The sequence below is a fragment of the Phaethon lepturus genome, unplaced genomic scaffold, assembly GCF_000687285.1.
Source record: "Phaethon lepturus isolate BGI_N335 unplaced genomic scaffold, ASM68728v1 scaffold12634, whole genome shotgun sequence".
NCBI lineage: Eukaryota > Metazoa > Chordata > Aves > Phaethontiformes > Phaethontidae > Phaethon > Phaethon lepturus.
In genome coordinates this window covers 8,275-20,393 of record NW_010532764.1, presented here as the reverse complement: position 1 = coordinate 20,393, position 12,119 = coordinate 8,275, and the positions used below count along the sequence as shown (strand labels likewise).

The following is a 12,119-nucleotide window of genomic DNA, read 5'->3' as shown; positions in this document are numbered from 1 at the left end:
TGAACCGCAAATGCTTAGAAAAAAATAAATCACTAGAATATGTACTGCTAATCTCCTCTTCTACCTTCAAAACTAAGCCAGAAACATAGCCTACATCTAGTACCAAAGTAGTCATTGGCAACTGATGGTATCAGTTTTGGTGAACTGAGCCAAAACCTACTATTCATGGCAAAGACAAGAGGAGATCTTACCCTGACCTTGCAGACGAACTTCTAAAATTGCTCCACAGACTGAGAGCAAAGGCAAGAAAGAGCATGCAACCTTCTCTTTTCAACTCTGCAGCAGATGTTTATGCTGTAGCTACAGGAATTGTACTGACTCAGAAATGGCCTGAATTTTAGTGGCACTGAGAACTCACTGCAGTGAGAAGAAAGGCACTGACCTTTATTAAAATTAGGCCATCTACAAGATGCTTAACTATGGAATTAATGGTCTAGCACTAGGTATGCAAGGTTTGCAATCTTGGCCTTGAACTACCAATAATCTCCTAAATGGGAGCACACAGAAAAATAGGAGAACTGAGAAATAGAAGAAGGATACAAATTACAGATTATGGTTTTGCTTTGCTTAATATACGAGGAAAAATATTTTAAGGTCAGAAGGCATCTGTAGGACTGAAATAAAAGGAATTGATTGGGAAGAAGGAACTAACATATGATCTATTTCATCTAATGAGATCTTCCCTGCAGAATAAGCTGAGAACTGCATTTATGAATCATCTGTATTTGCTGCCCTACTGTTCAGGATTTGAGCCTGTACAAGCAACCGCTAGAGTAATTACACTGGGGAAGTGAGCAAAGCTGTAGCAAGAAAGGAAGATGGCTTGTAAAAAAAAAAAAAGCCTCTTTAACAGAACATCCATAGCCTTCAAGGGAACCCCTAGGGAGTCCATGATACTCATCCTTTCCTCCAGCAGTCCAAACCAAAGCGAAATCTCCCACTGACCTCTATGGCAATTTATACTGAGACTTTCTACCAGCGCCACCAGATTCCAGGACTGACTCAGCCTAAAGCAGAGAATAAGCACATAGCAACGCAGCAAATGCTACATTTTTTTCTCAGTTTGCTATGTTACATGTGAGCACATAACCATAGGTGTAGCTCAGTTGTAGGCAGAGAAATATGCTGTCACCTTCCTTTTTAATATTTATGCGAAGAATTTCGGAGTCTGGCGACGAACCCAAGGCTGCTGCTTTGATCCTCCTCTTCCCTAACAACGGGCTTACCGTGGCAGAAACATGCAGGGTGGGGATTTCTAGTTTCACTCTTGCTGACACAAATCAAGTGCAGGTTGCTCAAGCTGTGAAGTATATTAAGTTCACAGAGTTTTAACAAAGGGCTACCAAACCGCAGAACCCCGGTGTGAGTCACACTTCTTTCAGATGTCTTTTTAATTATATTAAATGAAAGTTTGGGGCACTTTCATGCTGATGGGCAAACATCTTGATCTCTTGAAAAAGCTTCTGAAAGTACTCCCTGTAGCTATAGTTAATATACGACATTGTATGCACACTGCTAGCCAATTTATTCCAGCCACTTTAACAACGATACCTCGCTTGACACGCCACGCAGAACAGCATCAGGAGTCGAGCAATGTGCAAATCATTAGAGGACTCCGAAAGTTGTTTGACATGCACTGCAGAGCTCTTTGTCATACAGCCAATTAAGTGACCAAACAAGGAACTCTAAAATCCTCATTAATTTGCCCCTTTCTATATAAATGGAGGTTAGAGTCTTTCTTGTCACAGGCACAACAAGAACACAAGTAAATGTAGCCTAATTCAATTTATGCTCCCTTTCAGAACTACATGTTTCTTTCGTTTAGTCTTCACAGAAGTTGGGATCAGCCATGCAAGCAAAAGAGAAGTGGGACAAACAGAATTAATACACTTTAAACAGTACTGGCTAAGTCCCAGATGCACCTTTTATCTGCTGAGAGCTACTAGGTTAGCAAAGGAAAAAAAAAAGTCTCTTCTACTCAGCTCTAAACTTAATGCCTTGAATCCTCTGAGGAAAGCCTTTCATTTTTTGCTTAGTATAGCAATTCAAACAGCCCATGTTACAAGCGTGAAGCGTTCAGAAAACTTCCAGAAGAACCAGAAGGACAACTCTGACTGCAACCACCCACCACTGTCTGCTACCTGGAACTTGCGAGCAGCTCAGCACCAGCTTCATCGGTGGCTCTGATGACACCTGCACCCAGAAGCTCTTGTGATCTTCACAGAGCGGGTGGCACCCCCATAATCTTTGCCATTTGCTGTATAGATAAGCCCAGAATTACAAAACAGAGCAAGCTGATTTACAGGACAGCCTGGAGGACGGCAGGAACCAGAGCAGCAAACACTACTGCACCAGGAAAACACTACAAAAGCAGTGATCTGCTGCCTTCTTCCACTCTCCCCACAAAGCTGCCACTCAGGCTATCAATTGTATTCCTCAGCCTCCAGCTTTGAAGCCACTGAGACTGGCTTTAAAAAATAAAAAAGTCAAAAAGAATGGGAACCCTGTGAAGTTTTTGTCTTTCAAGATCTGCATCCCAAACACAACATTTCACATGGGAAGAGGCTGCTGGCTGGCACTGCAGGGAAAGGAATTGGCCTCATGATGCCCCAGAGCTCCAGCCCACAAATCCAAGCAAAGCAAGGAGGTGAGCTTAGATTTTGTAACCAGGTGCACATGTGTGATAAAAAGACTACACACCCAGATGTGGTATGAGCCTTTATTAAGCTTGTGTTTCCAGCTACTGAATTGTACATCAAAATTCTCTAATTATTTCCCACATGTTTAAGTTTTCCGTGTTAATATGGCCTCACTTATTGCAATATCTGAGTACTCAGGCTTTTTTTTTTTTTTTTCTTTACTACCCCACCTCCATTCCCAGAGGCCCAGGGAATTGTATCCATAGCATTTTAAGTTGGGGAGCTGAGAAGTAGTGAGCACATGCCACTTGCTGAAGGGCATGGAAGAAATCCGTGACACCAAACCCAGTTTCACAGTCCCCAAAAGACAAACATTTTGTGTTTTCTACAATTCTTGTGCTTCAGTTTAATGAGAAAGGCCTTTGGAAAATGAACAAATAGAAATTCTGAAAAAATTACAGAAAATTTATACTGGCTGATGTCACACACCAGTCACCAAATGAAACTATGCTAATCAAATGCGTCATCCATTGTGACTCATTCTCCCACATGATGACTTTTCCATCCCTTCCCTAAAATAGAGTGCAAGAAGAGTACAATGCAGAAAAGTGGGCATGAGAGATGTAAACCTCTGCTCTCCAAAAAGCCATGCATGAGGCCCAAGCTCTCCTTAGCTAACTAAGCACCTTTCTGAAGCCTCTCATGTCATCCATCTTGGATATCCACCTTGGTCAGCTCAGCCTAAGTTGACTCTTAGTACCACGTGGAAGTTTCTTAAACATCACTGTGATTGAAAAATCTCCCAGAAATTGTCCGGTCATTATATTAATACGTATTTATCATGTCACCTGTCAGGTTGGTTCTTGTTGGATTTTTGAGACAAAAAGATCATTTACCGCACTTGCAACTAAAGGAGCAGCATTTGTAACTTCTATTTCCAATAAAGAAAATTCCTGAGCAATTCAAAAACTCAACAAATATTGTGACACTATACAAATTAAATCAATATTTATTTTAATTATAAAGTCACCCAGAGAGATGAGATGATAATCTGATACAGCATTCCCAGGCTCATATTTGAATAACTTGCAAAATTTCCAGATTCATTTTACATACTTATTTATATTCATTTATTTTGGGCTCAGGACAACTTTAAACCCCGATTGCTACAGGGGCTTTGTCATGACTACTTAACATTTGTCAGCCCAAAGAAAACAGTACGACTGATTTTAGCAACTATTATCTTCTCAAGTCACACTCCTCCTCCCCAAAATCCACCTTTCTTCAATTGCTCTTTTGATATTTAAAATTGCTGGACATCTCTCACATAAACTTTGTATCACACTTTGTGCTCTAGGTACACTTCCAGCCCTGTGAGCTGAATTCAGCCATGGATGCTCTTCACAATAATGGGATCAGTATACGGAGATCACATCAGCAAGGTTGAAAACTCTATTTCTCTGCCATCAGTGGCATATTTCTCAGTGACTTCCCATCTGCCATTGACTTCACAAAGTCCAGGATTTCACCATTTAAGATTTGTTGAAAAATCTCTGCTAAATTGCCTTAGCCAGCCCAGACATTTCACTGCCTGGTAAAGGATAAGTGGCCTGTAACAGGAATATCTGCAGTAACATTTAATTGCTATTACAGACAAACTCTCCCTCACAAGACTTTTTGATGAATTTAGCTACATGATTTTCCAAATGGAAACATACTGTATGAAAATACGTCCAGATACATTACTTTACCTCCATATAATACAAAGCAGAGCTGGAAAGGTTCAATTAGGTCATCTAATTCATTCTTCAAGCCTTCCATTACAGGACTGTCCTCTTCAATATATTTACCAGCTTTGTCTGTATTTATATTAAGCAGCTCAGGCAATGAGCTTTCATCAGTTTTTGTCTACTAAAGAGGTAGGCACATGATTAATGTTTAAACACACAAGCAGGCTTTCCAAGTGAAAAGGAAGAAGTCCTTGAAATTAAGGCTAAGCTGAAGTTTGTGCAGAATATTCAGGCTTTATTGTGTCAATGCCAAGCTTTCTGTAGACTATATTAAACTCACTATTCACAACTGTTTGAAAGAAGACAAAAAGACCAGGAGCATGCATCAACTCTACAGAGTACACTGGTGCAGCTAGTGGAAAGGACAGCTCAGGTCAGCAACAGGATCTTGTGGTCCATGGTTAAACCAGCCTCACCACATTTCCAGTGGTACCAGTAGACAAGATAGCTAGCTTGGGAGTGAGCGTTGCACTGTAAAGTTTCCTAAATTCCTTCAAATGCTAGTTACTTTATCTGGGATCTTAAGAGAAGTCACTCCAGACAAAGGATGTATAACTCCATAATTCATCTTTATCCATTAATGTATATGGAAGGGAAAAAGTGACTTTCTCTCATGACCATATACAAAGGGAAGACAGACAGCGTACCAGCACAGAGGGGTATTGTTTCATTTTTGATGTCCTAGAAATCTAAACCATCTAAACCCACATGTTAAATGAGGCATGCGCTCACAAAATAAAGTCAATACCGACTGTAGGAAGTTGAATTTTGCAGGAAAATTCAGGTATGGACAGCCCCCTCCAGAAACATGGGGTTCATTTTTACACCTCTGCATGTTATACATAAACATATAAAAAATGATCAACCACCCATAAGTACAACATCAATGTTCATAAGTACAAGACAGAAATTAGAAAGTAAAACATTCACATTTCTTAAAGCAGCATTAACTCACTCACAGTATACGAACAGGTTTATACAAAAGTCACTGGAGCAAATGCTATAAGGCAAGGTGACAGGATAAATAACACAACCTGAGGCCCCACTCTTGAAAAGCCTACAAGCAGGTCTTTCCAAAATGCTGGAGCTTGACTTTGTTCATGTAAAACACAATGTAAGCCTACAAAATTTGGACCACAGCTGGGTGAACATTATGGGACATTATGTTCCTAATCCTATATTTAGTTTGCAGCACTCTCCTCCTTCCCACGTCCCTCTGTGAGGACACTCTGCACTTCATTACGATCCTACCTCCTCCCTCATGCCAAGTGTTGCCATTTTGAATTGTTTCTAAATTTGCGAGTGTAAGACGGGAAGAAAGAAAACTAAGGAAATGCAGGCGGTAATTATATGAGTGACATGCCACAAGTGAAACCCAGCTGGTCTGGAGTCTCTGGAGGAGACGCCTCCATGAGCAGCAGTTTTGCATTCTTTACTTGAACGCATTCATCCTGTCCTGCTTATTCCGATGGCCATCTGAGTCTTGTCAGATCTCTCCCACTTACTGGCTCAGAGATTTTGCCCCAAACTTTTGTCAAGTCTGAGAGCAACAGGGCAGGTGCAGGGAGACAGAGAATGAAATTGTTATCCTGTAACCTTAACCTTAGAACTTGCTGCCACAAAGACGGTAATAATCAGATTATTCACAAAGACAAGACCCACTTCACAGTCATTCAGTCAAACAACTGGATACGTGTATTAAAAACACATGAAATACCTGGACATAGGCCCTGCAAGAGCGCTCCCTTTTCTGAAGCTGAGTCCATAAAGACAGCAGATTAAAGACGGAATAGAAAAAACAAGTTAGTGACAGAACAAGGGGAAAAAAAAAAAATGAAGAAAACGCCTATGAAAAAACCTCATTTCTTTCTCAAACAGCTCCTGAAAACCAACCAAACCAAAGGAAGCATGCGAGTTAGGCAGCAGTGGAAGGCTGGAAGGACTGTCTCCAGAAGTATGGGTTAGTCCTTCACTGAAAGTGAAGGAAAGCACAGACTGGCAGCTTTGCAAGAGCAGCTGTTAGATGGTAGGAGACACTGAAGTCAAGTAGAGATGCTCAAGAGATGTTTTCCTTATAGCTTGGAGTTCACACATGTTATTTCAATGTCAAACAAGGCTGGAAAGGATGAGGCTGATGCTTCTTTACATAAGAGGAGTGTGGGCTCTGCAGTCAGGCAGTGCTGATGGCAGTGAGGTTAACCAAACTTTGGATGAGCAGGACCAATTCCAGGGAGCAAGATGTATGCAGGGCTGCATCCTGATACAGGATGGACCTCCACAGGCCCATGCTGATACACTGCTCAGGTCTCTTGCTCAAGACAAAACCCGTAGCACTCCAGCTTCACTGCTGTGAGCTTGCTGAAAGCCAGCTCAAGCACATGTTGAAAGTGCACTGAAGGAGACAGCATTGCCCAGGGGTCCTGACAGCGTGAAGGGCCACCGAAGAGGATGTAACAATGAAATGGGAATCAGATGTAGTATTTCCAGTTGAGGCCATCCTCTCCCCTTTGGATTAAACTGCTTCTCCAGGAATGCATTTTCCAGTCCTCTCACACTGAATTGTGCTTTCCTTTGTAACTCCTGGGCCTAAATGCTTTGTATGCTGCATAGCTTTTCCACAGTGAACCCCACCTTTTCCACAGAAGGCACATTTTGGACTGTACTTTGATATGCACTTGCATGCCTCTTGCCTGATAACTGCACTTCAGGGTGTCACGAAATTCAAACAGGCACTTATTTACCTCTCCGGGCCTTTGCAGGCAGTGAGCTCGAATTGGTGAGCTCTGCATCGGTGCAACTAAACCTCGCAAAATCAGGCTGCTCAGAGCCAATGGCTTGGCTGCGTTTGTTTTCGCTAATGTGCCTGGGTTGGAAATTGCACATCAATAGAGATTCGGGGTAACTTGTGCTCTCATCTCACAGCAGTGCAATCCCATTAGTACAGCTGTGAGCCAAATTTGTCCCCGAGAGTTTTGAGGCTCTGAAATAAACAAAATACACCCAGGTATCACGCAATGCCTAATTTCAATTTCTAATTCATCAATTTGTAACAGCAGAAATCTTCCTCTGGGTAAACTTGGCCAGTACGAAGACTCTACAGAAACAAATGGAGATCAAAGAAAGCCTTGCTGAAAATTACAGAGCTATCCACTCGGGGGTCTTGCTGGTCTGCAATGGAACAATTATTACCTTAATTAAGCCTGATTCAGTAGAAAGCATAAAGCTTTTAGTGACAGGAAAGTGGCTCCTGAAAAATGATGGCTTTTAAAAATTCTGATTTATGCCATTTTATTTCAATTCATTGTACATCAGCTTGAAAAAAAAACCCCAAAACAGTACAAAACAGCACAGGTGATTACTTTCAGATCCCTAGCACATTTCCTTTAATGATTAAAAGAATATTTAATGGCAGTGCTTACTTTATTTCTTCTTTCTGACTAAACAGCACTAAACAAAACTCTTTGCAAATGACTTTTTTCCTCTTTTTTTTTTTTTTTTTTTGGAAATACTCTTGATCAGTGAAGGGGAAAATGGAGCAGTAACTCTGCTGCCTTTTGTTTGCCCAATACTGCTTCCAAGCTGAATTCATGCATTCTTAAATGAACACAGAGCAGTTACTCTTCTAAAGAATTAAGTGGGGAATGAGAGCAAGTAAATTACTGAGCCTGTCATTTGGATCACTGACTCGCATCGCTGTTTTGCAGGACTCCACGCAGTCCAGAATTTTAATGCGGAGTGCAATTGATTTGTATGAGCCGCTTGTGCAAAGCTGGTGGCGGGGGGGGAACCTGCAAGGGGGACCCCAGGAGTGACAGCCGAACCAAGGAGCTTTGCCTAGCCCAGTCCTCCCCTCCCCTCGGTAACTCATACCTGCCCCCATGATACAACCCTGTTTCATGTAATTGAAACAAATATCAGAAGGCGGGACAGAAAAAGATGAAAAATATGTGCTTGCAAAGCTCAAGTGGCAAAAGGTTGGGTGTGGCTAGGGCATATTCAGAAGAGCAAGCAGACTACAACCATGAAACCGTTAGTAGGTGACATTAATTGCTAGTTTTACCTGATATTGTCAGACATCACATCATTTCAAACAAAGAACCATGGTATGATTATAACAAATAATGTTATGCTGATGTAACAGTTAATACAATTATTACCTACATTGCTATAAAATAGCTGGAAGCACTAATTAAAAGCATCAGGATAACCCAATTCACAGCACATGCAAAGCACATGAGATGCAGGACTTCAATTCCTATGCGGCTGTAATCTTAAACAATCCAGAAGCCCTTTGCATTTAAAACAGCGTAAGTCTACAATAATAACTTACAAGAAAAGAGACAGTGTTACTTCTCTGAAAAGTATTTCTCTTCGGAAGACACACAAGAAATTTCAGGCTTAGCTGGGATCATTTATTTGCTGTATAACCTTGGGACCAAGTTCTGTTCTCACTTACATGGATGCCAGGGCTGTCAGAGCCAGCTACGCAGCTGAGAACAAAATTCTGTGTCTTATTTTAACTGGGGGGCCAATATAACATGTGCTCACAGTCACAGGGTTCAGCTGCTCTTTGGTCTGATGACCAGGCCTGCACAATTCACCACCTGAATCTTACATAAGTCTTATCCCATGTGTTTAACATGAGATTCAGTGATGAAGAGGGCCTTGGACCAAGGAAAACCTCAACTTTAAATGTATTCTTATGGACTCCACAGCCCATGTTTCCTCCCATGACTGGCAACTTCTGGCAACTTTAGTATGTAGCAATTTGATTTAATTCTGGAAGTGACAAAAGGACTAATAATTCTTCTCAAACAGGGGCACAGAAAACACACCATCATCATGCAGTAAGGCGCTTTTGGGCTAACTCACAGGTCATCACTAAAAAGGCCCTCTAATACTAAACCATCCTGAAGATCTTAAGTGTAAATATGATGGTATCTTATGTGCCTTTGGTAAATGTATCTCCATTGTAAATAAATGTTTCTGTTTGCTTTTATTTGTTTATACTGATGCATAAAACTGTTCTTTTGATATATCAGCACATCAGCATCTTGTAATGTTACAAGATGAAAAAAATCAAAATCCAGACTCTCTTGTCTCTTGGGGCTTTAAATATTCATATTTTCTGGATCATATTGCACGGCATTTCACATACAGATTCAGCACTGGAAACGATGGAAAAAATTCTGGTCTCATTCACACTGGCACAAGTCCAACATAATTGCCGTGGCATCACTTGAGTTACTCTCATACTGAGCTATGAGAGCTGAGACTGCAATGAAGTACCTGGAGTTCATATACCTACACATCTAAGGGTATACATTTGCCAGCACCAATAGTACACTTGGCATTTACAACTGTTTCATTTCTCAGCAGAATAAAATACACTGTAAACGAAAAACTGCCAGGTACTCTTAACTACTACAAAAGAATCACTGGCCTAAAATGGCAGTCATTCAGAAAGGTATTTATAATAGTTTTACAAGGAGAACCAAACCCTTCTTCAGCCTCCTGTCCCTTCCCGAGTCCCTTTGTTTTTACCTTATTTAAGCTGCGTGCAGCACTGTCCTTCCCACCCGGAGTCAGGTTTCGGAGCTGCACGTCAAGCAGGTTCACCAGCTGGACCATGGCGGACACAGAGTACGTGATGTCTCCAGCATACAAGTGGTTTTTTGTGTGCTCCGCAAGCTCCCGGGCAATATTGGCAGCCATCTCCCCTGACTTCATCTGCAATTGAGAAAGTGGAGGAAAAGGTTGTCTCCAGCTGTTAGTATGATGTTACTCCAGTCCCTTCCAGCCCCACTGTGTTGAGTCAACTCCCCGCAAGAAGAAGAGGAGAGAATAGGAAGAGAAGAAGAGAGGAAGAGAAGAAGTTCCCAGGAAGGAAACTACACCAATGGACATCATGGTTTGATCATGTACAGTGTTTGAGTATGGTTTTAAATGCAGGGTTTTTTTTCCAGCTACAGTCATCATATTGTCTTCAACACTATGGTCGCCATGTTGTCTTCAACACAATTTCTGATCTTCTCACGGTGCAGTGCTGGAATTGAGGGGCCACTGCTTCTTTGCACTGCAGCAGATGCAAGCAAAGATAGCACTGGTTTCCATGGGCTGCCCATGCTAGGGAGGGCTTCAGTTAGCTTGTTCCATTGCCTTATCTATGCCACTTGAAAAAAACCCACCATGTAAGTAGTCTCTCCTGTCAAGAAAGAGCAGTTTCTGGTTCCAGAATATTATTTGATAGCTATGATATGACTTTTGTTATAACTCCTGTGTAAAAAAGTTCTTTGTAAAAAGAACAAAAATAGATGACATAACCCAGATGAACAAGAGAAACAAGTTCACAATCCCCATCATTTGGATTTAATAATCAGGTGTTAATTTACCACTTAGCATTTGCATGCAGGAGACGTGCTCCTTACCACACTAGCCACTACATCTGTAATGAGGTTAGCGATTGTCAGCACATAAATGCATACTAACTCAGGAGCAAAAGGCTTAAGACTTCAAGCAGAGGCCTGCTGGAAGGGAAAACCAAGTAGGTTGTTTGGCTGAATCTTCTATTAAAAGATTTCTATTGTCTAGTTGAGTCATAAAACTCATGAATCACCTGCAGCAAAATTCACTGTGTAATTATTTGGGAAACGCTCTCTTTCCCCTTGTGGCTTTCCCCCCTTTCTTGCTCTGTTTTGCTCTCACTATCTGCTGCCCCTTTCCTCTTCTATGTCATGAGGACTGGGGACAGAGCAGCTGGTCCCACCTCCTTTCTACGAGCAGCCCACTACAAAAATATTACTGCAGGTTGCTGGTCTTTTTTTTGTTACATACCATTCTGTGATTTGGAATGCATATCTATGGGGAATATGCCAGGGGTAAGGAGAAATTACACAGGAGGACGTTTAAATGAAGCTCCCACCTCTCTGTTGGGCTCAATGACCAACTCTGCTGGGTTCTTCATAAGAAATTTCCAATTGTCTTATCTTCCAACAGTTAGAAATCAGGTATTTCTCTTGTTCCCTCAATTTCTGGTGCTTATAATAAAATCAAGATTCTAGGGAAGGATTGCAGGCTGAGCTTCTACCTCTCTGTAAATCAATTAGCTGAGTTATAAATGAATAACTTACTTCCATCAATTTGACAGCAACAGCCCATCTGATTTAATGAAATCTAACTAAAGATGTTCATATGCTCATCTTCAGAGAATTAAAGCATATGATGATATAGATAAGATAAATAAAGGAGATAATGTGTTGCTCTTCCCATTAGAGCAATGATAATGTATATTCAAAAACTGAATTATTTCTTCCTTGTTACACGCAAGGCTAATGCCATAGAAACCAGATCCTATTCTTATAGCTGCCTGCTCTCCTAAGCCATGCATCAGCTTAGAGGCTGAATTTTGACCTCTTCTGTTGGCATTCAGAATTTTAAAGAATGACTGCATCAAGTCCTTTTATGTAAAGAAGTAAATTTCAACATTTTCCTGCAGTTCATCGCTGGAGTTAGCATGTGTGTTGCTGTAAGTCTTGCAGAAAACTGCAGGAATGTAAGAGCTTTTTACAGGTACATCAGAAACAAAAAACCCTACTATCCAGTATTTGATGTGTACATTTTCCCTTGGACCATGCACCTGTGCAAACTGGCATACAACAAATTGCTCAGCTACTGCAACGGCAAACCCCTG

General features: G+C 41.2%; 1 protein-coding gene across 1 annotated transcript in view; it reads right to left on the bottom strand.

Annotated features, from left to right (window-relative positions):
* The window catches only part of LPHN3 (latrophilin 3), a gene marked incomplete at both ends in the record, with an annotated part of 80,629 nt that overhangs the window by 60,420 nt on the left and 8,090 nt on the right, over positions 1-12,119 (bottom strand). The window contains 2 exons of the mRNA XM_010284955.1: positions 6,147-6,185; positions 9,974-10,159. Of these exons, the coding sequence (XP_010283257.1) occupies positions 6,147-6,185; positions 9,974-10,159 (225 nt within the window). The remainder of the gene's footprint in view (positions 1-6,146; positions 6,186-9,973; positions 10,160-12,119) is intronic.